The sequence below is a fragment of the Microcaecilia unicolor genome, chromosome 1 (genome assembly GCF_901765095.1).
Source record: "Microcaecilia unicolor chromosome 1, aMicUni1.1, whole genome shotgun sequence".
NCBI lineage: Eukaryota > Metazoa > Chordata > Amphibia > Gymnophiona > Siphonopidae > Microcaecilia > Microcaecilia unicolor.
In genome coordinates this window covers 427402070-427427581 of record NC_044031.1, presented here as the reverse complement: position 1 = coordinate 427427581, position 25512 = coordinate 427402070, and the positions used below count along the sequence as shown (strand labels likewise).

At 44.2% G+C, this 25512-nt stretch overlaps 1 protein-coding gene across 3 annotated transcripts in view; it reads right to left on the bottom strand.

Annotated features, from left to right (window-relative positions):
• Nucleotides 1-25512, bottom strand: part of LOC115475927 (glyoxylate/hydroxypyruvate reductase B-like) — a 95572-nt gene that overhangs the window by 26624 nt on the left and 43436 nt on the right. For all 3 annotated transcript variants that reach the window (XR_003943122.1, XR_003943123.1, XM_030212006.1), the window contains exons 4-6: nucleotides 25337-25508; nucleotides 18079-18257; nucleotides 4390-4486 (exon numbers count right to left, since the gene is read on the bottom strand). Coding sequence is in view for 1 of the 3 variants with exons in the window: in XM_030212006.1 (XP_030067866.1) it covers nucleotides 4390-4486; nucleotides 18079-18257; nucleotides 25337-25508 (448 nt within the window). In the remaining 2 variants the exon portion in view is untranslated. The remainder of the gene's footprint in view (nucleotides 1-4389; nucleotides 4487-18078; nucleotides 18258-25336; nucleotides 25509-25512) is intronic.

The following is a 25512-nucleotide window of genomic DNA, read 5'->3' as shown; positions in this document are numbered from 1 at the left end:
ATATCCAAAAACCTAATTACATTTTCATTATGTACTGAATATTTAACCTTGAATAAAAACAAATGGTGATCAACACTGCCTTTCCACACGATAAAATTATCATTGATATACCACTTGTAAAGGATAATCTCATTTTTGAAAGCTGTTTTATTTATTTATTACATTTGTACCCCGCGCTATCCCACAGATAGCAGGTTCAATGCGGCTTACATAGTAAATAGAATTACAAAGTCTTGAAGGAGAATATTACAAGTTGTAGTAAACATAGTAATAGTAGGGTTATGAAGATATGTGAATTAAACATGAAGAGGTAAACAAAGATAGGATGAGCAAAAGAAAAAGAGATTGAGAGGGGTAAGGAGTAGGAAGGATAGAGAGGAAAAGATTGAGGGATGAGCATAAGGAGATTGGGAGACATGGTCTAAGGTATAATAATCGTCAGGACAGGAATCATGTAGGTGGGCTTAAAAGTTAAGTTGGGTCGTTAGGGTAAGCTTCTTGAAGAGATGGGTCTTCAACATTTTTCTGAAGGATAGATGGTCGTTGATTGTTCGGATGGATCTTGGCAGAGCGTTCCAAAGCTGGCTGCTCAAAAAGGAGAAACTGGATGCATAGGAGGTCTTGTATTTAATACCTTTGCAGTTGGGAAGGTGTAAATTGAGTTAAGTATGAGAAGACGATGATCTATTTCTGGTTGGGAGGTCGATGAGGTTATTCATGTAGTTAGGGGATTCTCCATACATGATCTTATGAATCAGAGTGTGGACTTTAAAATTTATTCTTTCTCTGATGGGGAGCCAATGAAGCTTCTCTCGAAGAGGTGTTGCGCTATCAAATCTTGACTTGCCAAAGATAAGTCTGGCTGCTGTGTTTTGGGTAGTCTGAAGTTTCTTCAGGATTAGGGTCTTACATCCTAAGAAAACACTGTTGCAGTAGTCTTCTTCCAAAAAGGTCTTTTCAAACAATGAAACAAACAGATTAGCCAAATCAGGGGCCATAGTGGCCCCTATGGCAGTACCTTTTATATTTTAGTAACACGTTTCTTTGAATCTGAAATAATTTTTGATTAAAGCTATAGTTGTAAAAGTTACTATCAAGTAATTGGGAATCTGACCATATGTGGTCCTTTCTTTTAAAATTTCTTCAATGATGATTAAAGCTTCCAATTATGGTATATTCATATACAGTGATTCTATATCTAGTGTAACCATAATATAGCTTGTAAGATCACCATTAACATCGTTCAATATATTCATGAAATGTGTAGAATCCTTGATGTAAGAATTAATCTTCGGTACAAATGGACAAAGAAAAAAAAATCAACAAACTTTGATAAAGGTTCCAGAACTGACCCATTGCCTGAGACAACTGATCTCCCTGGAGGTTGAGTAACAGACTTGTGTATTTTTGGAAGTATATAAATGATGGGTACCACTGGAAAATCAACTTTAAAAATATCTTTTTCTCTTGAAGTTAGAAAACCAGCATTTGCAGCTAAATCAACAATTTCCACTATTTCTTTTCATAATGTTGTAGTGGGACCTTCTTTAAGTGGAATGTAATATTCATGGTCTGACAGCTGTTTATAAATTTCTTGTATATATGTTTCTCTGTCAAGTAACACTATACCTCCGCCTTAATTGGCGAGTTTGATGATTATCTCCTTGTTCTTTGCTAGGGACCTCATGCCACGGTACTCTTCTGATGTTAAATTATAAAATTACTGTTTCTTCTGCTTTTCAAGGATCATATCTTTTTCAACACACTGATTGAATGTATATATCAATGGGTCTGTTTGACCTGTAGGAACTCCTGTAGATGGATTTTTATACAACAGAGAAGTCCAGGTGAGAAGGACTGGTGGTAGAAAATAAATGTGTAATTTGTAATTTGCAAATAAATTTAAAACGTCAATACAAGTTTGAAAAGTATTATAACGTACTGTAGGAACACAGGAAAGTCCTTTTTTAAGGGCAATCTCTTGATTTCTAGTAAGTGTTACATTTGAAAGATTGAAGATGGGAATTTCTACTTCCAACTGGGGTGTCAAAATCTCCGTCTGTCCCTGCCTCTCCCACAATCTCTAATCGGGACAAGTCCTTGTTGAAAGTTGCGTCTGTACTGACCCAATTGATGGGAGGACTGATAATGATCCACAGGTTGTGGTGGAACAGCCAGTTTTTGAGCTCGGAGGGGATGTGGTTCCCAAATATTCTCTACAAAAGAGAAGGAAGGTGGAAAAGGAACAGAGGGTGATAGAGGTTTGTGAATGGGTTAAACTGCCTCATCAGGTGAAAGAACAGTATATGATGTCCTAACCTGATTTTAAGTCAAAACAATGTGCGACTGTGGTTGAGCTGGACTAGTGGGAGGTGAAGTGCATAGATCTTCAGAATTGTTTCAAAACTCTTTTTCTGCTCCTTCCATTTTCATGTACAGTGTGTGACTCCTTGGATGCATTATAACTAGTTGATCTAGAGGGAATAGTTTTATAATTCCTATCAACCCTTGGTTTACCATAAGGTTTAGCTTTTGCCCATGGGTACACATTACCTTTCCTATAGTCAAAATCGTCCCTTACAACTTTATCACTTTTCATGACTCTAATCTCCTTCCGGAAACGGTCTAACCGTTTATTCATGTCATGTAAGACAAAATTAAAATTTTTGTCTGTAGTTCATAAAACATCAATTTTAGTATTAAAAATCTCATCTAATTCCTCACTCTTTTGTTTGGCAGTCTTTGCAATAAGAATCATCAGGTCCAACGAACATCTGTTAAGTATGGCACACCACTTATCTAAAAAGACTTGGTTGTCCAAGTACATAGTGGGAACCTTAGAAATGCATAATCCATGAGGAATCCTTTGTGCTGTACAATATTGTAGAATGGTGGAGAAGTGTAATTCATTATGTATAACATTCTTCTTTACCGCTATAGCCTCTGTCCATTTATTTAGTGATTCTTCCGTAGAAGATGTGTCGTCTTCTTCTCCAGTGAATAGAGGATCTCTTAGTAATTGGTGTAGTCTATCTTCAGGAAAACTAAGAACATTATCCCACTGTCGGAACGTCATGGTCACACTTCAGCGAGAAATGATGAAAAAAAGAGCAGAAGAGGCCAAAACTGGATTTAGGCATCGTATTGAAAATAACCCTCCAGATGTGGCTGTTTCTGAATAAAGAGAAGTTAAAAAAAAAAAAAAAAAAAGATGACGAGGCAGTTCGTGATGAAGACAGCCGGAGCTCTTCAATTGGGGGCTTTATTTTTTCTAAAAGCCCCATGCAAATATATTGTGAAGTTTCAATTTGTGATGTATATATTTTATGCACCGGGTGTGCACACACATTCAAATATTATCGCGGGATGCCTCAGCATGCCCCACAGTATGCCATTTTAAGCTGAAATGAAGCATGCATTAATGCTCACCACAGCTTAGTAACAGGACGCCATAGTGCAGTAGGGCTTCATGCTTCTACCTTTTTTTTTTCTTCACTTTCTGATCTGGTTGCCTGCTCAGTGTTTATTTGTTGTACACGTAATTACTTGATTGTTATAAATGTTTTCAATATATAAAACATGTTTTAAAAAGGCTTGGAATTATAGTTACATAAAAAAGAGACCCCTGCAAATTTAGCCACCAATACCTCTGGGTACAAGATGGTTTATAAGTAATTAAAACGAATCTAGCAATAGATATAGCATAAAACATAAGACCAAACCAAAGGCTCTCTGAGAGTCAGGTCTTGCACAATTTGCAGAATAAAAGGAAAATATCCAACATATTGGCCCCCCTCTACTATAATATAAATACATTTTAAAACTCTCATATGCAGAAGCCCTGTGTGGTTCTGACTGCAGAGGACAATCATCAGAGGAGGAAACAGCTGAGTAGAGGACGATGCACAGAACTATGGCACTGGTCCCTCTTTCTCACTTTTCTTTCTTCTAGTAGGTGACTTACCAGGGCCAGATCTGCTTTGAGAACTCTAGTGTATCAAAGGTGAGGCAGTGAGGACAGTACGTCCCAGGTGCAGACAGCAATGGGGTGCACAGAGGACACGGCTGTTGGCTCTCCCCTACCCAAGAAAAGGAAGATAACATCAGAGGGGGCATGGGACCGGCAGAGCCGACAGCCGTGCACCTGCTCTGCACACCCCTTGCTAGGAGGAGGGGGGTGCTCCGCTCCAGGTGGCTACTAAGGTAGGTATGTCATTGCTTGGGAATTTTTGAATTAGACGTCTAAGTGCCCCTCCTACACATTTGGGGCCTAAGCATATGCCTAGCCTTAACCCTGCCCTAACTGCAGTCCCTCACTCTAACTGCATCTCTAATCTTGCACCCTGTTGAGGCTTATACTTAGATTATACTCATGTCTCAGTGTATTACTTTGGCAGTGGTTCAGGGCACGTCACATCTAAAGCTGCAGCTTTAATGACCCCATTTTGTAATGCTTCCACAAGGGCATCCTGGTCCACCACAGCACCTAAGTTTAAAACAAAGATGATGTTATAGATACATCCAACAGAAATTACAAGGCCAAAAATCAACAGCAACGTACAATACAAAATAACTTAGCATATACTTGTCCTTTTGTATGTACACTTTATTCTAGGGCAACACAATTGTGCTGCAGCCAACAAGAAACAGGCTGATATTCAGATGATACAGACTACCAACTTTAAAAACTAGGGGGTAGATATTCAGCTGGTGGCGTCGATTTTTTTTAAACACTGACCATCGCCAGCTAAATTAGCCCTGGATATTCAGTGACGGTGTCTGCATATGGCCTGGCACTGAATATCTAGGGCTAATTTAGGATTTCCTGGCCACCGGAGCTTATGTGGATCTCAGCCGATATTCAGCGAGGGCCCACATAAGTCAGTTATGTGGGCCCCAGCTGAATATCGGCCAGGACCTGCACAACTAAAAAATTCCTCCCAGGCCCTCTGATCCTCCTTGCAATCCCCTTCCCCCTCTGAAATAACCAAGTAGGTTCCTCTGTTCCCTCCCCCTCCATCTGAAGAGCTCCAGCAGTGGCAATTCCCCTCCTCCCAGCCCGGCATCACCATAGGCCCTCTCCAGGCCTAACTGTATCCTTGGTGGCCCAGTGGGGGAGTTGGGGGCAGGAGCAAAGCCCTCTTGCGCTTGTTCCTTGCAGTGGTTAGAGCGCTGGTCTTGATATCCAGAGGTGCCTGGTTCAGATCCTAGTGCTGCTCCTTTTGATCTTGGACAAGTCACCTAACCTTCCATTGCCAGGTACAAACTTAGATTGTGAGCCTTCCAGGGACAGGGAAATAGCCAGTGTACCTGAATGTAACTCACCTTGAGCTACTACTGAAAAAGGTGTGAGCAAAATTCAAATAAATAAATAATAAAATTATAAAGTGATCATACAGTAACTACATTAAGTAGTCCAACATGAATTTTAGGTGAGTTAGATGACTTTGGGTGGATATTAACTTCCACTGGTTTGATATTTAGAAAAGAAGGATTTCTCACCTTATGTTGATGTAGATCTTGTTTAGTTAAGTTTATTATTCCAGCGAACTGGGATTGGGAAATGGTTACACATTGTGCAAGCCGGACGGAAAAATAAAACTAGGATAAAATGAAAAGGAATATGTAGATCTCCCATAGCATACTTTTTGTGCCCATAAAAGAGCACAAACATGGTGCAGACTTAGGCATATGCTGCAAAGCAATGTAAAATTTAAAAGACTTGGGCTATGATGTCACCTCCAGGGTGGGAAGTGGGTGGATCTAAAGTCACCACATTTGTGGCAACAGTGGAGAGATACAACAGAAACTTAGAACCTGTAATACACTGCAGAAAGCACAGAGTCATGTAATAAGCAGAGTCAAGTATACTAATATTTCTAAATGAGTGACTCAGTGATTCTTTGGGGCAATTACACCTTGAAAAATACAGCAGTAGAGTTAGCCTTGTAGGGAGCTGGACTGGACATCATTCATGACTCTCTAGAGATTGATCCCATAAAGTCCTGAACTGTACCTTTCATTGTCTGCACCCAGAGCTCACTGCTAGATGGAGCCTCTTCAGATGGTGCATCTCAATGGCTTTCAGAGCCATCCATCAATGTGTTAACAGTACCCAGTTAGGACTGATTCTTTTTGGCTCCTTGAAGTCTTCAGAATCCTGGACTCACCTTGAGCAAAGGAATGAGATTTTTCACAAAAGCACACTGGCCTGTCCTCCAAATGAGGAGCTAGAGAGGTTGATAGCCCATTAGGACATCAATTAGATCCATGAACCTAGTGTCAGCTGTTAAAAGCCAACTTCAAGGTCCTAAATTTAAGCTCATCATCAAGGAAGGTGTGGACTATCCTTCTAGGCCTGAACCTCTAATTTCAGTGTTTATATAAAGATATCACTTAGGCCATCCTGGCCTTGTGCAAACATTTGTAGCAGACCTAGATCAGTAGAACCAACACCGAAGAGCTTCTCTGTCTTACAAGCCTTTCACTATCTACCAAATTCTCTATACTTTTAATGGTGACAACTGCATCATTGCATCCTCCCTCTTCATTTCCCCAACTCACCTGGCTCCAATGTTGTTAGAGCCCAGTCGGAAAAGATACATTTTTTGGACATATTGAGGCGTATTTTCAAAGCACTTAGACTTACAAAGTTCCATAGTAATCTATGGAGCTTTGTAAGTCTAAGTGCTTTGAAAATGAGCCCGATTGCCTCTTTATGGTACAAAAGCTTATGTGACTTCACTCACGGCAAGCCCTTAGCCCTACACACTATCCCCCGGATTCTATATAGTGTGCCTAGAGATCAGTGCCAAAATCCATGCATATTCTGTAAAAATGCGCATTAAAATTGGCTTAACAAGCCAATCAGCATTGTTAACAGCACTTAAAAAGCAATAATGAGCACTAATTGGCAATAAAGCGAAGATACTTACCTGTAGCAGGTATTCTCCGAGGACAGCAGGCTGATTGTTCTCACATGTGGGTCGACGTCCGCGTCAGCCCAGGAAATGGCAATTTTTTAAAGCAAAAAAAAATATATAAAAATTTTGCCAGAGTCTTCTGCTGCGTGAACAGTGTGCACCGCTAATGCGCGGATGACTTCCCATCTATCGCGTGAGCGTGCCCCTTTAGTTTAATCAAAAAGCATAGAACAAAGTAATAACAACTCCAAAGGGGTGGTGGGCGGGTTTCTGAGAACAATCAGTCTGCTCTCCTCGGAGAATACCTGCTACAGGTAAGTATCTTCGCTTTCTCCGAGGACAAGCAGACTGCTTGTTCTCACATGTGGGGTATCTCTAGCATCCAGGCTCACTTAAAACAATGAACATGGGTCAATTGGCCTTGCAACGGCAAGGACATAGAATAGATTGACCTGAAACCATAAACAACTAACTGGGAACAGAATAAAAATGGGTCTAGGGGGGTGGAGTTGGATTCTAAATCCCAAACAGATTCTGCAACACTGACTGCCCAAAACGACTGTCGCGTCGGGTATCCTGCTGAAGGCAGTAGTGAGATCTGAATGTGTTGTCTGATGACCACGTTACAGCCTTGCAAATCTCTTCAATGGAGGCTGACTTTAAGTGAGCCACTGACGCAGCCATGGCTCTAACATTATGAGCCGTGACATAACCCTCTAGAGACAGCCCAGCTTGGGCATAAGTGAAGGAAATACAATCTACTAGCCAATTAGAGATAGTGCATTTTCCAGTGGCGACTCCCCTCCTGTTGGGATCGAAAGAAACAAACAATTGGGTGGACTGTCTGAAGGGCTTTGTCTGCTCCACGTAAAAGGCCAATGCTCTCTTGCAGTGCAGGGTATACAAACTGCTTTCGCCAGGGTGGGTATGAGGACGGGGAGAGAATGCTGGCACAACAATTGACTGGTTCAGATGGAACTCCGACACCATCTTCGGCAGGAACTTAGGGTGCATGCGGAGGACTACTCTGTTGTGATGAAACTTAGTATAAGGTGCATGCACTACTAAGGCCTGAAGATCACTGACCCTACGAGCTGAAGTAACAGCCACCAAGAAAATGACCTTCCAGGTCAAGTACTTCAGATGGCAGAAATTAATGGCTCAAAAGGAGATTTCATAAGCTCGGTGAGAACGACATTGAGATCCCATGATACTGGTGGAGGTTTGACAGGGGGCTTTGACAAAAGCAAACCTCTCATGAAGCGAACAACTAAAGGCTGTCCAGAGATAGGCTTACCCTCTACACGCCGATGATAAGCACTAATTGCACTTAGGTGAATCCTTACGGAGTTGGTCTTGAGACCAGACTCTGACAAATGTAGAAGGTATTCAAGCAGGGTCTGTGTAGGACAAGAAAGAGGATCTAGGGCCTTGCTGTTGGCAAACCTCCTCCATTTGAAAGAGTAACACCTCTTCGTGGAATCTTTCCTGAAAGCCAGCAAGACTTGGGAGACACTCTCTGAAAGACCCAAGGAGGCAAATTCTAAGCTCTCAACATCCAGGCTGTGAGAGCCACAGACTGGACGCTGGGATGTAGAAGTGACCCCTCGTTCTGGGTGATGAGGGTTGGAAAACACTCCAATCTCCACGGTTCCTCAGAGGACAACTCCAGAAGAAGAGGTAACCAAATCTGGCATGGCCAGAAGGGGACAATGAGAATCATGGTTCCGCGGTCTTGCTTGAGTTTCAGCAAAGTCTTCCCTACTAGAGGTATGGGAGGATAAAGAAGGCCTGTTCCCCAATGCAGGAGAAAGGCATTTGACGCTAGTCTGTCATGGGCCTGAAGCCTGGAACAGAACTGAGAGACCTTGTGATTGATCTAAGTGGCAAAAAGATCCACCGAGGGGGTGCCCCACGCTCGGAAGATCCTGCAGGCAACACCCATGTTCAGAGACCACTCATGAGGTTGCATTATCCTGCTTAGCCTGTTAGCCAGACTGTTGTTTACTCCTACCAGATATGTGGCTTGGAGAAACATGCCGTGATGGACAGCTTCCTGACACAGACGACGAGATCTGGTGCCCCCCTGCTTGTAGGTGTAATACATGGCAACCTGATTGTCTGTTTGAATCAAAATGACTTGATTGGACAGCCGATCTCTGAAAGCCTTTAGAGCGTTCCAGATTGCTTGCAATTCCAGGAGATTGATCTGAAGACCTTTTTCCTGAAAGGACCAGGCTCTTTGAGTATGAAGCCCATCTACATGAGCTCCCCACCCCAGGAGGGATGCATCCGTCATCAGCACTTTTTGTAGCTGAGGAATTTGGAATGGACGTCCCAGGATCAAATTAGATCGGATCGTATACCACTGAAGAGAATTCCGGAAGTCGCTGGACAGCTGGTTCACATCCTCTAGATCCCCTGCAGCTTGATACCACTGGGAAGTTAGGGTCCATTGAGCTGATCTCATATTAGATGTGCCATGGGAGTTACATGAACTGTGGAGGCCATGTGCCCCAGAAGTCTCAACATCTGCCGAGCCGTGATCTGTTGAGACGCTCAAACTATGGACACCAGGGACAGAAGATTGTCTGTCCTTGCCTCGGGAAGGTAAGCTCGAGCTGTCTTTGTGTTCATCAGAGCCCCAGTGAATTCCAACTTTTGAAATGGGGTGAGATGGGACTTGGAGTAATTGATCACGAATCCCAGTAGCTCTAGCACCTGAATAATCACTTGCATGGACTGTAGAGCACCTGTCTCCGATGTGCTCTTCACCAGCGAATCGTTGAGATAAGGGAACACATGCACTCCCAGTCTGCGTAGAGATGCTGCGACTACCGCTAGGCACTTTGTAAACACTCTGGGCGCAGACGCCAGACCAAAAGGCAATACGCCCAGTACTGAAAGTGCTGCGTTCCAGCGAAATTGAAGATACCTCCTGTGAGCTGAAAAGTATCGAGATGTGTGTGTAAGCATCCTTTAAGTCCAGAGAGCATAGCCAATCGTTCTTTTGAATCATGAGAAGAAGGGTGCCCAGGAAAACCATCCTGAACTTTTCTCGAACTAGGAATTTGTTCAGGGCCCTTAGGTCTAGGATGGGACGCATACCCCCTGTCTTTTTCTGCACAAGGAAGTACCTGGAATGGAATCCCAGCCCTTCTCCCCTGGTCGGAACAGGTTCGATCGATTGGCCTTTAGAAGGGCGGAGAGTTCCTCTGCAAGTACCTGCTTGTGCTGGGAGCTGTACGAATGAGCTTCCGGTGGGCAATTGGAGGTATGGATTCCAGTTTGAGGGTGTATCGTAACCGGTCTATTTGAAGAACCCACTGGTCGGAGGTTATGAGATGCCACCTTTGGTGAAAAAATAACAACCTCCCCCCAATCGGCAAGTCATCCAGTACGGACGCTTTTACTGAGGCTATGCGTAACTGGAGCCAGTCAAAAGCCCGTCCCCTGCTTTTGCTGGGGAGCAGCATGGGCCTTAGACGCACACAGTTGACGAGAACGAGCGTGCTGGGGCTGAGCCTGGGCAGGCTGCCGAGAAGCAGGAGTGTACCTACGCCTAGGATAGGAATAGGGAGCACTCCTCTTCCCTCCAAAACACCTCCTAGATAAGGAGGTATTAGCAGAAGACATCTGGTGGGAGAGAGAATCCATAGCATCATTATGCTTCTTTATCTGATCAACAAGGTCCTCTACTTCTCACCAAAAGGTTGTCCCCCCCCCCCCCCCCCCCCCGGCAAGGAACATCCGCCATTCACTGCTGGACCGAATGATCCAGGTCAGAGACACGCAGCCATGAGAGTCTGTGCATCACTATACCTTGAGCAGCAATTCTGGATGCTACATCAAAAGTGTCAAACGTAGCCCTGGCCAGGAAATTTCGACACGCCTTCTGCTGCCTGACCAGCTGGCGAAAAGGCTCGGCTTGCTCCGGAGAGAGTGCATCAACCAAGCTAGACAGCTGCCTCACCGAGTTCCGCAAGTGTACGCTCGTAAAGAGCTAGTATGATTGAATTTTTGACACGTATGTGAATGTTTCCTTGTTTGTGCTCACCTCGTCCTCTGGTGGCCAGAACCGGTGGCTGCTATGGACTGTCACACGTTCCAGACTTCAGCCCAGGCCGGTCCAGATCTTCCGGGCTGCCAGCCTTGCTTCTCTTGTTTGTGCTTGAACAGCACTCGTAGCTGCCTTGTGATTCCTGCAGCTGAACTTCAGCAGCTGATGGGCTTTATTAATCACCTGGAAACTTCTGTGTTTGCCTTTGCATCGCCTAAGGTCCCTGGTATGCTGGTGTGCTCTGTGCACTTCTGCCTAGTCCAGTTTATTGTCTGAGAGTCTTGCCTGTTTCTAGTCTAGTCTTTGTGTAGTTTATCTTGTACTGTATTGCTTTGTTTCCCAGTCTTGTTTCTTGTTTGTATTTCTTTGTCTAGTTCTTGGTGGTCTGTGTTTCTTGTTTAGTGGCTGCCTGACAGCTTTCAGTTCTGTCTCTTACCTGTCTGTGTCTCCTTTCTTAGGGGCTGCTTTGCATCTTTTAGTCCTTGCTCTCAAGCCTGTCCATTTCCTGCCTAGTGTTGTATTGTCTGTCCGTGAGTCCTAGCCCAGTAGTCTGTCTTGCTTCCCATGTATTTCCCTTTCCCCTCTGACCCTCAGTCCCTTTTCATTCAAGTTGGTATCCAGTTCCTGCCCTGTCCGGTAAGTCCTGCAGGCCGCCTGCACCCAGGGGCTCAACTCCTGGAGAAGGGCGGCCAAGTGCAGGTGAAGTCTAGCTGTTTCTGTCAGAGTTCTACCTTTGTCTCTGGTTTGGGGTGGTTTTGCCTGCCACTGCCGCTCCTCGGCAGTGGCCCAAGGGCTCACGAACCCAGTTCTTTTTCTTCTGCCTTGAAAACGCTGACAATTTTGGCGGCAAGCATAGCAGCCTGATACGTGTTCCTCCCATAAGAATCAAGAGTCCTAGCTTCTCTGCCTGGCGGTGCGAAGCATATCTCTAGTACTCCTGGCTCTCTCGAGGGCGGAGTCCACCACCATAGAATTGTGGGGTAACTGAGACCTCATCAATCCAGGTTCACCGTGGATCTGATACTGGGATTCAGATTCTTCGGGATCACAGGCTAGACAGAGGGATCCGACCAGTTTCCGCATAAGGACTTCCTTCAGTTCCTTATGCAGAGGAACTGTTACAGCCTCTTTAGGTGGAGAAGAATAGTCCAGGACTTCGAGCATCTGAGCTCTGGGCTCATCCTCAACCTCCACAGGGAAGGGAATAGCCGTCAGCCATTTCCCGGACAAAAGAGGAAAAGGATAGACTCTCTGGTGGAGGGAAAGGTTCAGAGGGAATCTCATAGGACTCATCAGAAGAAAAGTACCTGGGATCCTCCTCTGACTCCCATGAACACTCCTGTTCAGTATCGGATAAGACCTCTGTTAAGGTACTCCGAGACTGAGCCTGCCTTGATGCCGAGGAACAACGTCCTCGATGGCAATGTCGTGAGGCCGACACCCGCTTGGACCATGGCAAAGCTTCCTCCACCGACATCAAAAGGGAGTCGACCTGGGTGGCAGCCGACGCCGATGCCATAGGCAGCACCGGGGCTGGGGACCTCATTGCAGGATAATAGCCAGACACTGCTGCAGCAGACGGTACGGAAGGCGCAAGCACCCCCGACACCAAAGCTGACTGACGTAGCAGTCCTTCCAGAAGTTCTGGAAACAAGGCCCAGATGCGCTCGTCAAGAGCTGCCATCTGAGAAGGCTGCAGGGTCGGTGGAACAAACGGTGTCAGAATCTGTCGAGGCTCAGGAGCAGGTACCGGGCTGCTAGAAGACTGACACATTGGCACCTCCTGTATAGAGGGGGAGCGATCCTCTCAGCGCTGACGCTTCTTAGGTGCCGACTCTCTCAACACCCTGGAGCTCCCGGCACCGTGAGCTGAAGGAGAACGATGACGGTGCTTCTTCGCCTTCGCTCAACGCCCATCATCGAGACTCCTCAGTACTGATGAGGACGTGGAATCCTCACATCTCCTCGGGGCCGGGTCCGACAAAGGTCGGTCCCAGGGGGCCTGCATAACAGGAAGCCTTAAGGCAGGTGGAGACCCACTTGACGCCTCACTGCTCCCAGCGCGAGTTGGTCTATCAGCAGCCATTACCTCTGCTCCCGACGTCGCTGCCGCCGCCGACCTTGGTACTGATGTTGATGTCGAAGGACCGGACCGAGCCCCAAAAAGCTTTTCTCATTGGACTTCTCAAGACATTTGGGTCCGTTTCTTCATACGAAGACACAGACTACAAGCGGCTGGGTTTGAAGCTGCTGGGTGTCTTTGATGACGGAAGGAAAAACGGCTTTGGCGAAATCAAAAGACGCGATTGTGCCTTTAAAAAGAAAAAGAGGGCACAAAAGAAAGGGAAGAACCCGACCGCGCGGCCTAAAGCCGACTGCGTCGAAAAGAAAGAAAACTTAGAAAAGGACTAAAACTAAGGAAGAACTCCGGGATTAGATATGTTTGTTTTTTTGTTTTTTTTTAGAAATGACTTAAAATAAAAGAAAATAGAAAAACAGACGAAAAAAGTCGTCATACTCTGTTCCTGGGCCAAAACGAGAACAAGAAAAATCCTGTCACCTCGTCACGGACAAAAAAGAACTAAAGGGGCATGCTCGCGCATCGGGCGGGAAGTCGTCCGCACATGCGCGGTGAGCGCAGTTCACGCACCCAAAGACTCTGGCAAAATTTTAATATATTTTTTGTTTGAAAAACTTGCCGTATCCTGGGCCAACACGGACGTCAATCCACATGTGAGAACAAGCAGTCTGCTTGTCCTCGGAGAATTAGAATTTACGCGCACAACTCCCTAAGCATATTCTGTAATGCACTGCACCTAAATTTTAAAGTGCACAGACAAAAGGGGTGTGGTTACAGGCAGGGAAATGAGTGTTTCATAGGCGTTTCAAAATTTACATGCCTAATTATAGAATATGGCCCTCTGTGCCTAAATCTATACACCGCAATTTACACCACATTTTCGTTGGTGCAAATTGAGGTGCATAGTTCTAGGCACTGGGTATCAACTAAGCATATTCTATATACTGCTCCTAAATCTAGGCGGAGTTTATAAAATATGCTTAGGTGGAAATGTTTTCCATGTGGATTTTCTACGTGTCATATATAGAATCAACAAGATGTATAAAGCAGGCCTATTGCCATTTCCATCCTGCTGGCATTGTAGTCAGGTGACTGGTACCCTGGTTCATACGCTATTCGAATGCCCAGAAATCTACAATTTTTGGCTACAAGTCTGGAAAATTATAGGCAAATTCATTCCTGATAACCTGACTCACACCTTATCCACTACTAATGTCATAACTTGGATCTCTTACGAGGACTCTAGCAAAGCAGATATGTCCGGACTATCCATAGTTCATTTGCTTGCTATCTCCATGTCCTTCGTATCTTTCTAATGTTACTTATGGAAAACAGAATTATCTTGCAAAGAGCAACTTGGTGGCAAACTAGGAAAAAAAAAAAAAAACTAAACGGAAGCATTGTCACTGAAGACTGAAATATTCTTATAGCACATGGAATTCTATAGAAGTGCTCTCTATAGAATTCCATGGTTAGCACAGCACAGTGAAGGTAGCCATCTGTAAACTAATCCATCAGTAAGAATCTAGGGCAAACAGAATAACAAAGGGTGGAGCATGTAAATTTCTGGTTTCACAGTGAAAGAAGAATCACTAACTTATTGCTTGCACATTTTAGATGACAATAACTGCAAAAGTGGAAGGAAAAGAATATGTGGTAAGGTATACATATTACACAGAAGTGACAGGAATTTGTTTAAGTGTCAAGGCAAACTCCTCACCACAACTAAAAGGATAAGGTATGACATATCTTGGCCCACTGGGAGGATTCTTCCAGGCAGGTCATAGGCTCCAGAGGGCTAGAATTCCAAAGAGCTAGATTCACAAAACAGCTAAGAGCTGTGGATCTGGCAGAGGCCCCTTTTGAAGAAGGTTGGTTTAGCCGGCAGAGGCAGCAGATGGCCCCAAGCAGCTCAGAAGGAGCTGTAGGGTCCATTGGGAAGCACCCCCAGACACAGTAGGTGAAGCTATGGGGTTCAGTGGGAGGTAGCCTCAAGCAGTTCAGGCAGAGCTGTGGGGCCCAGCGGCAAAGAATATGAACAGCTCCAGGCAGCTTGGATGGAGCTATGGGGTCCAAGGGAAGTAGCTCAGGCAGAGTTGCAGGCCCAAGGGCATCCAGGCAGCCCTCTTGGCAGGAGGCCAAGTGATGAGAAGTCACAGACCCACTGACCAAAACAGGCAGAGCTTTGGAGAGGTAGAGTTCAAGAATCTGTAGCAGCAGAGGCTGGCCAGACCTGACATCACTGGACCTCACAGGATACCCAGCAACCACCAGTCCAATTATGCTCCAGCTCATGGATGAGTCTCGCATTATGGTGGGGTAAGGAAATGGGGACATACAATTAAGATGCCTCAGAAGAGATGCATACTCATGGTATATTCATTATTTTTTGAAAAGCATTTTTTGCTATTAGTTCAGGCTCTTATTTTATCTCATTTAGATTACTGTAACAGTTTGTATTTAACTCTTTCTGTAAAACTTTATTTTAAACTATAGCTGCTTCAATACCACAGCCAAAATGATTTTCCATCTGAAGAAGTTTGATAGAGTACTCCTTCTCTGAGTCGTCTGCACTGGCTGCAATGGAAACTCATGTGCTTTTTAAATTAGTATAATTCGATCTACAAGATTTTTGAAGGCACAAGCTCCAAGTATTTAGTTGATCTGTTTCTTTTCCTAAGAGCTATTGATACACGATTAATTTATTTTCCTTCATTATTAAAAAAATTCTGAATAGTTCAGTTTTGTTATCAAACTGTGTATCCTTGGCGTTCTTTACCAAAGGAGTTGAGAACTCAATTCTTATTCTTTTCAGGAGCACAGGAGTACATTTATTCAAAAATTATCTACTTTAATCTCATATTTGCTGCTTTTATTGAAATCCTGCTGAATATAATCCGCTTTGGGCCTTATTGGGAGTTGGCAGACTATCCACCTTATAATCGAAAGAGAAAAACGCCCATATTCCGACCTAAATCGGAAGATGGACGTCTTTCTCTCGCGGGCGCCCAAATCGGTATAATCGAAAGCCGATTTTGGGCGTCTTCAACTGCACTCCGTCGCAGGAATGAATAAAGTTGACGGGGCATGTCAGAGGCGTGGTTAAGGCGGGACTGGGGCGTGGTTATCGGCCGAGGAGAGATGGGCGTCTTTAGCTGATAATCAAAAAAAAAGGCGTTTTTAACGCGATTTTGGGTCACTTTTTTTGGACCCTTTTTTTTCACAAACAAGTCCCAAAAAAGTGTCCCAACTAACCAGATGACCACTGGAGGGAATTGGAGATCACCTGCCCTCACTCCCCCAGTGGTCACTAACCCCCTCCCATCAAAAAACCCCCACTTACAAACTTTTTTTCCCAGCCTGTATGCCAGCCTCAAATTCCGTACCCACCTCCATGACAGCAGAATGTGTTCTATCCTCTGACAGCCTTTCCCTAGTCCTGATGTGGGTGTCGGGTGAGTGTGACACCTTTTCTGTTAAGGGCACTGCAGAGTCACATCAGCAATGCATTGTGGTGGGTGTATGGCTATTGGGCTCCGTGATTTCCACTAGCTTGTGTTAAATGCTCACGATGTTGGTAGTTGGTAGGCTCTACTCCCATGGTGCTTTTCCCTCTGCTTACTGGGTCAGAGTGTGCCCTGTTTTGTTTCCGGTAGTCCATGAGGTAGTGGCCATTTTTGTAAGCCAGTTTTAGATCCTGTTCATGTGTTAGCCACGTTATACCACTTAGTTCTTACCCTGAATGTTGGTGAAAGAGGGCATTGTACACCATTCTGCCAGCTTGGACCTACTGCTAATCTCAATACCAGCGAGACTCATTGCCAGTGGGGCACAACCTCTGATCTGCAGTTAACTGTGAGTAAAGGTGCTTATTCAAATAAAGGACGTTTTCAGCGAGATTAGTCTTCAGGTGTCAATTGGTGTGCCAAGGTTATACAGCAGCAACAAGTCCTGTCCCTGGAGCACTTTTAGTGGGTACTGCAGTGCACTTCAGGCAGGCAGACCCAGGCTCATCCCCCCCCCCCCCCCCACCTGTAACACTTGTGGTGGTAAATGGGAGGCCTCTGAAACCCACTGTACCCACATGTAGTTGCCCCCTTCACCCCTAACAGCTATGGCAGTGTTGTACATTTGTCCCTCCCACGACCAATGGCTTGGATTAGGACGTTTCTGAGCTGGACGTTTTGTTTTCCATTATCTCAAAAAAAAAACAAAACACCCAGCTCAGAAAAAACCAAATCTGTGGCATTTGGTCCATCCAAAACCGTATTTTCGAAACAAAAGATGGACGCCCATTTTTTTCGAAAATATGGTTTGTCCCGCTTCTTCACGTACCCATTTTCGGACATAGACGCCCATGGAGATGGGCGTTCGCGTTCGATTATGCCCCTCCACATGTGGTACACTACTCTACTCTTCCTTTTCCAAACTGCTGTAATCTTAGTCTACTCTAATCCAAACTTCATAGTGAAGCTCCAAGGCTCAGCTGCCTGACATCTGCCATATTGGTTTCTCCTTTTCCAATTTTTGTTTTCAATGCTTTTTTTTTTCAGTTTTTTTTTAAATTGGTGGGATGAGCTTGTTTTTCTTGGTTTCCCTTTTTAGCAGCAAATCAGAAAAATCAAGATGAGAGACACTGCATGTCCAGGCAATAGCATTGATGAAATTGGGACTTGTGAGCCAGTGGTTGTGTGGCAAGTTCTGCGCATGCTCACAAAATTCTTTCAGCTCTGTGGGCACTTTTGAATGGCATTATTCACTTGTGTGACTGATTAATCCTGCTTGTTAATGAAGAATACATTTTCTACTCAATGCACATACATTTTCCAAGGAAAAAGTATCTGCACACAAAGCAAATGCAAAAACAAGTTTAAAAGAGAAAATATACATGTATATTCACGCTTGGTGCAAGGTGTGCAGGTTGACAGGGCCCAAAACCTTGATGCTATTGCAGACAATTTGGAAATTGCCTCCTTAATAAAACCAGGAAGATGGAAGTGAGGTGGGAAATGTACCTCTGCTGATGTTTATCAGAGTGGCTGTGGGTTTCATTATCTGGAGCTCCCTTTTACCAATCAGTTTGTGGGTCTCAGGTGTCAGATTTACCACCAGAATCACAAAGTCAGACTGCTGCAGGAGGTCTTCAATCTTTGCACAGTATGTGGCACTGACAGTTCTTTCCTCCTCCTCTTTTCTGAAAGAAAAACAAAATCAAAGTCCAATTACCACCAGAGTAGGTTAAGATGAATTTATGCTTCTCAATGTTTAAACCAGTTAATGTTATTCATACTTGCTATATTGCTTCAGAATAGTTTACAAAACTAATTAAAGGCTGATGGGAGTGGGATAAAATAGCAGAGAGGCTGAGATTCAAGAAAAGTATTCAAGAACTTAGCCACACTAACTCAATATTTTAACAAAAAGATTTAGAATTCTGGATCATCTGAACCAGAGAGAGTGTACAGATTGTGGTGGAAAGTAAAAGAAGAAAAAATAAAGCTCTCCCAGGCTCTAGAAACAAATTGGAGTTTGCAAGTGCCAATTTGCACATCTGAATCTAGGAGCATTTTTATATAATACTGATATGCAAATATTTTGTATAATATAAATTACAATTTAATATATAGAATATCTTCTTATTCAACAAAGAAAATTGTATTTTATAATTATGTGATTGATTTGGTTGACTGGGAACAGGAAGGAAGCAGAGGAAGGACACTGGAAAGAATGAGAGGGAAAGGTAGAAGAAAGACTAGTAAGGAATGGATGAGAGAAGTAAAGAGAATGGACAAATAAAAACTTCGCCTTGTGGATTCAGTGGCAGCTCTAAGCATACTAAGAGGTGTATTTTCAAAGCACTTAGACTTACAAAGTTCCATAGTAACCTATGGAACTTTGTAAGTCTAAGTGCTTTGAAAATAAGCCTCTAAATGTCTCTGAGTCAGAGGCTTGAGATATTTGCATTGACTTACTTAATAAACTAGTTCTACTTGCTAGAAACCCCCCATTTTAGGTCTTCTGTGTCATGGCCCTGGCTGTGCCCCAAGCCCCGGTCTTTGCACTAAACTTGCAGAGCAGGTGTGGATCTGTGGCATCCCTAAGTGGGTGGTGGGTGGCCGCACTGCTGTCTTCAGGGCTTGGAGGCACCTCAAATGGGCAGGCCGCGCTTGTTTGGGTCCTGCTGGGGGCAGGGTCCCTGGGATGTGCACGTATGCCTAGAGCACTCTTTTGTTAACCAGAGTGGGAGGGCTGCTGGGCATCCTCCACTGATGTCAGCAAAAGGGGCCCTTCTTAGGGAGGCTGTATTCCCTCTCCCATTGCCTTCGCAATAGGTCATTGTGCGTGCCTTAGTGCTCCTGTCTCCGGCCCTGGTTCCTGCTTCAACCCAGGTCCTATTTCTGCCGGGCCTGCCCCCCAAGGGATCTTTTCAGAGCCAACACAGGTCCTGGTCCTGCCCCCAAAAGCTCTTTTCAGAGCCACTCCAGCTCCTAGTCCTGCTGTGGCCTGCTCCCAAGGTCTCTTTTCAGAGCTACCCTTGTGACTCTACTCTACTTGGAGTGACTTGCCGTCAACCTGGACCCTCCAGACCATCAGTGCCCAGTGATGGCCCAAGGACTCACCAATCTAGAAACGTGACAGATTGCAAAGGCCAGGAGCTCAGGCGAGTCACTGGCTTTGTAGTTGCTCCAGCAACTGGCCCTTCAGCTTCAGCAACTCTCGGGCTTGGTTCAAGACCTGCCTACCCACATGGACCATCTTCAGATATCAGCAACACCTCAGGTCTCTACTCCAACATCACCAGCCGCCCCTCTAGCTTCAGCAGCACCTGTGGCAGTGTCAGAGATCCAGCTCGCAGCTCCTCCTTGCTACAAAGGGAATCCTAAAACCTGTAGAGGTTTTCTTAACCTATGTATGATTATTTTTGAACTTCAAGCCCAGGAGTTTGTTTCCAATAGGGCCTACATCATATCTGTCCTGTCAGGCCAGGCCTTAGCCTAGGCATCTCCTCCCTAGGAACATAATGACCCAGTGCTTAACAATTTGGATGGATTCCTTGAGCAATTCTATAGGGGTTTTTTTGAGCTGCCGAGCTCCTTAAGCTGAGGCAAGGGTCCCAAACCCCAGGGAAGTATGCTATTCAATTCTGCATGTTAGTTGAACTGGATTGGAACAAAGACAGCCTAGTAGCCATTTTTTGGCAGGGACTGGTGCCTCATATAAAAGGACAAGCTGTCTGGATGGTACCTGCCTTCGTCCTTAGATGACCTCATCCGCCTCTGCAACCAAGTGGATATTCATTTTTCTGGAGTGGACTCGGAAATGGCAATCCTTCCGAAGAACATTTTGTCTGGCACCTAACTTCCAGTGGGCCCTGCAGGTGCCTAGCAAGATTCCCACTCCTTCTGATTTAGGAGAGCCGATGCAAGTGGACCACTCTCAGAACAGGAGAAGCAGAGATGCTGGTCTCAGAGTTTGTGTCTGTATTGCGGGGAGAAAGGTCACTACATGCTCAGAAGCCCTAAAAAATCAGGAAACAGCACTGGGCTTCCATGTCTGGATTCCCCGCACACAACTCCCAGTCCCTGCCTCTCTAGAATTAGACCAGGCTTCTCCTACCTCGGAGGCTTTCATCAATTCCAGAACAGGATGGAACTTCATCGATGAGGTTCTTGTCCAGCACTACAACATTACTGTTCAGGAATTCTCCAAGCCCATTCTGGTCTCCTTGGTATATGGGAGTATTCAAGGATATATTAAAAGCAAAAATTGTACCCCTATGCCTGAGAATATGGGCCCTCCACAGAGAGGCCATTGCCTTGTACATCCTTCAGATGGCAGTTAATCCCATTATCTTAGGACTCCCCTGGCTTCAAAAGCATAACCCCAGAATAGACTAGGACAGTATGGAGTGTGTCCTGCCAATGCCATTGCCTTGACGCTGTGCTTCCAGCCATGCCAGTAGTGACCACTGGATGGAGATCGTGGAGGGGTTACCTCATGCTTTGACATGTTCTCCAAGAAACAAGCCAAGACCCTTCCCCCACATTGGGAATATGATTGCCCTATCGAACTCCTGCCAGGCAAGATGCCGCCTAGGGCAAGGGTTTACCCCCTATCTGTTCCACAGACCCATGCTATATCAGCCTATGTTGCAGATAACCTACAGAGGGGTTTCATCTGACCCTCCACGTCCCCCACCGGGACAGGCTTTTTCTTTCTGAGGAAAAAGGATGGCACCCTACACCCTTGTATTGACTACCGTGGGTTGAATGTCATCACGATTAAGAATAAATATCCGCTTCCTATGATACTTTTGACCGCCTATCCGGGGATCGCATTTTTACTAAACTGGACCTTACAGGAGCCTACAACCTGATTTGTATCCTTGAGAGAGACAAATGTAAGACTGCGTTTAACACCAGGGATGGTCATTATGAATATCTAGTTATGCCATTCGAGCTTGCTTCAGCCATCTTTCAAAATTTTGTGAACATCTTCCAGGACCGGCTACAAAATTGTGTCCTGGTGTATTTGGACGACATTCTGATATTCTCTAAGATACTTGCCCAACACTGAGAACAAGTAAAACAAGTCCTGCAACGACTGCGCGAGAATCATTTACATGCCAAATTAGAGCAAATTGAGCAGAATGAACTACCATTCTTGAGCTACATAATATCTGACCAGGGCCTGAAGATGGACAAAGCTCTCTGCCATTCATAACTGGCCTCACCTCCATGGGCGACAAGCCTTACAGCAATTTTTGTGTTTTGCAAATTATTATTGCCAGTTTATATAGAATTATTCCTCTATTGCCACGCCTCTTACCGCTTTGACCTGGAAAGAGGCTAACACCTGAAACTGGCCAGAAGAGGCAATAGCTGCCTCTGACCTCCTGAAACAAGCCTTCACAACAGCCCCGATACTCCGTCATCCTGATCCAGAGAGGCCCTTCTTAGTTGAACTCAATGCATCTTCTATAGGGGCTGGCACCACACTGTCACAGTTTGACATCAAGAGCAAGTTGTTTCCTTGTGCCTTTTTTTCTAAGAAGTTCTCGCCTGCCGAGAAAAATGATTTATCAGAGACTGGGAGCTGAACAGCATTGTTTTTTTTTTTTTTTATTGAATACAGTCAGCCCAGGGGTATTAATAGAGAAATAGAATGGGCTTCTTTGATCTAGCCAGGGCTCTGGGATTGGTGGGTAGTAAATCAGCTGATTATTTAAATTTGAATGCTTTCATGCCAGTGCCATCTTGGCGAATGAGCAGTTTGAGGTCAGCAGGATGGACCTGGTAGGTAGAAAGGTAAACTTGGAATTTAATTAACATTGAGTTAAGATAAAATGATATCACACATACTTAAATTGGTATGCTTTTTTATAGGGGTTCCTTGAAAATGTTTCTTGCGAAACATGATTCATGTTGGAATAACTCCCCCCGAGCCAACATTCATTCAGATAAGTTAAATATTTATTTCTAAAAACAATCTAAGTTTTGAATACACTGATTTAGAACAGTTTGAATATATATATATATATATATATATATATATATATATATATATATAGATATATCTCTCTATATACATACATATATATATATTTTAAAGAGCTGATGAAGAGGTTGGTGGATGAAGCTTGACAACAGAAGTTTGCCAAGTACCCCCACTGAGGTTCCTGATATTATCAATTTAAATATTTTGCATTACGTTCTTGCACATTACATTGTGATCTTTAAGTGAATATTATTTGTATTTTTTACTACAATATATATTTTTGCCACCAGCAATAAGTTAGAGGAATCATAGGAGCCAACTTTTCAAAATTATTGGGGGTGCTAAGCCCAATGGAAATGACCCCTCCCTGGACACATACAAGGAATTTTCTCAATATTGGGGGTGCTCAATCACTCACAGCACCCACAGAGTTGGCTCCAATGAGAGGAATGGTGCCATCTCTTTGAGGGAGCCAAATACCCATTTACCATGACTACGGATCAGAACAATCATTCCTCATATCATTTTCTGTTGTTTTCAGCCTACAATGACTGGGGAAAAAACTGAAACGTCAGGTTTTTCCCTGTGTCATGAATAATGTGCAATATCTGCAAAGAGTGTGCACTCCTTTCCAATAATGTGCTCTGTGGGAAAGACTGTATGTGTGTACTTTTGAAAAAGAGTGCACATTTTTTGCAGATAGTGTGCATTAGTCACATTCTCACTGAAATGAAAAAAAAAATTAAACAGAACAAAATGAAAATTTGTATAAACATAAGGAGAAACTAAATGAAATGAAACATTTTGGCCTGTACGCCCCTAATGCAAATATAAGACAAACTGCTTTTGGGCAGTTCTTAAAAGGGATCATAACCCAATGAATTAAAAAACCTACATCAAAAAATATCCTAACAGTTACAGGCCTCAGATGGAGCACATGCACCAGTGTCCCGATGCTCAAAACTCCGGTGCTGTTCCGAATAGCGCCGTAAAAATACCACCAGAACAGCACACAACAACGCCCTAATGCTCAACGCTAATGAGATGCAGATATAGGCGTGCTCATAGCGTTGAGCATTAGGGAGTTTGGTGGGAGGATTGTGCTTTGGCACAGGAGGATTGTGCTTGGCACATGCTCAGAAGAGTTCCGTGTTAAGCTCAGCTCCTGGGTGTACATGCCTGGTAAAACCCGAACGTGAAGCACACATTGGCATCTGTTTTCTGCAGCCTAAATATAAGTGTTTTAAAATGTTTTAGCTTGGATGCTTTAAATTTAGATGCAGGGAACAGATGCCAATGTGTGCTTTCACTTGGGTCTGATGTTTTTCATGACCAGCACTTTAAGTCTTGCACGGGCTTCCTTCCACTTCCAAAAGCAATCAAAACCGGCAGATTTTGCAAAAAGAATCATGAGAAATCCTCTCTTCCAACATCGTAACGCCTGCTTCGACCTGGTGTTATTTTTTGTAGTGGTAAGGCAGTTTTGTTTCAGACACTCTTTTCTGAGCATTGGGGAGGAATACAAAATGACCTCATTAACATGAGTTTGACTACATTAGCATGTAGGAGTTCACATTTGTATAGGCCAGTGCTTCTCGGGCCAGTCCTTGGGGCACATCCAGCCAGTCAGGTTTTTAGGATATCCACAGTGGATGTCTCAGGGGCATACTTTTTAGTCTTCCCTATAGGCCAGTGCTTCCTGAAGGCCTGACTGGCTTGGTGTGCCCCAAGGACTGAAAGCCCACCTCTTTAACATTGCTTTTGACTCGTAACCACTCGCCTCCACCTACCCTCCTCTCTTCCTTCCCGTTCACATTAATTGATTTGATTTGCTTACTTTATTTATTTTTTTGTTGATTAGATTGTAAGCTCTTTGAGCAGGGACTGTCTTTCTTCTATGTTTGTGCAGTGCTGCGTACGCCTGGTAGCGCTATAGAAATGCTAAATAGTAGTAGTAGTAGTAGTACTTGCGCTGTTCGTCTGCATGCTTATTTGTTCCTGCACTCATGGCCTCTAGCACTCGCGTTTACTTTTGAGCACCGGGGCACAGGTTCCTTCCAAATCCCTGTAATAATGAGTCTTAAATCTGACCATGAGGTGTCACTGTTGCATAATGACTATGCTTCCTCTCCTGTCTCCCCCCTCCCCGCCCCACTTCTATGAACTGTAAATATCATAACTGCAGCATCCCCAGCCCTGTTAAATCTATAGAGTGGAATAATCAACTTGAGGATCAAACTTGTAACCTTATAGATAGATCCTCCAGAATTATTACTGATCTTCACACAAGGGGCTTGACTTAGTAAAGTCTGCTACCACGATAGCATGCGATAAGACGTATCGAGGTGCATTATTTATTGTACATCCCATTTTACGCAATGGGCGTATTTATTAACACATTCTAACAAGGTAATGCACATTAGTAAATCTAGCCCAAAGTATGAACCTGATTGGACCACTTTAATGAAAATTATCTTGCTCCAGACAGATGGATAGACAGCAAGAACAACCATACATTCACAAGTTAAAGAACACTAGAAATAAAATGAAGTAGTATCCATTAATAATTAAAAAAAAAACAATAGAAAGAACAGTTTTTCACAAAACCCCAAATTAAAGAAAACTGACGAGGCAATAATCTCTTCAAGTCATGAATTTACAGTGTATGCAAACAGTCAGTTTCCTATAACAGTGGAGCCCCTGCGCCCTCTCTTTAAGCAAAAAATGACAGAAGAGCAGAATTTGTGCAAGAAGATTTATAGAAGTCTTTATTACCTTTGGGTTCTGTTGTGATACAGAATTTTCATTTCAAAGGCTTTGGCTCGCTGAGCAACCTTGAGCCCAATACGGCCCATTCCAATGATACCCAGTGTAGCTCCAGTAACTTCGTCTGCCATCCAATTAGTAAAAATGTGTGGAATGTCAGAAGATACTGCAATCTGAATTGCTGC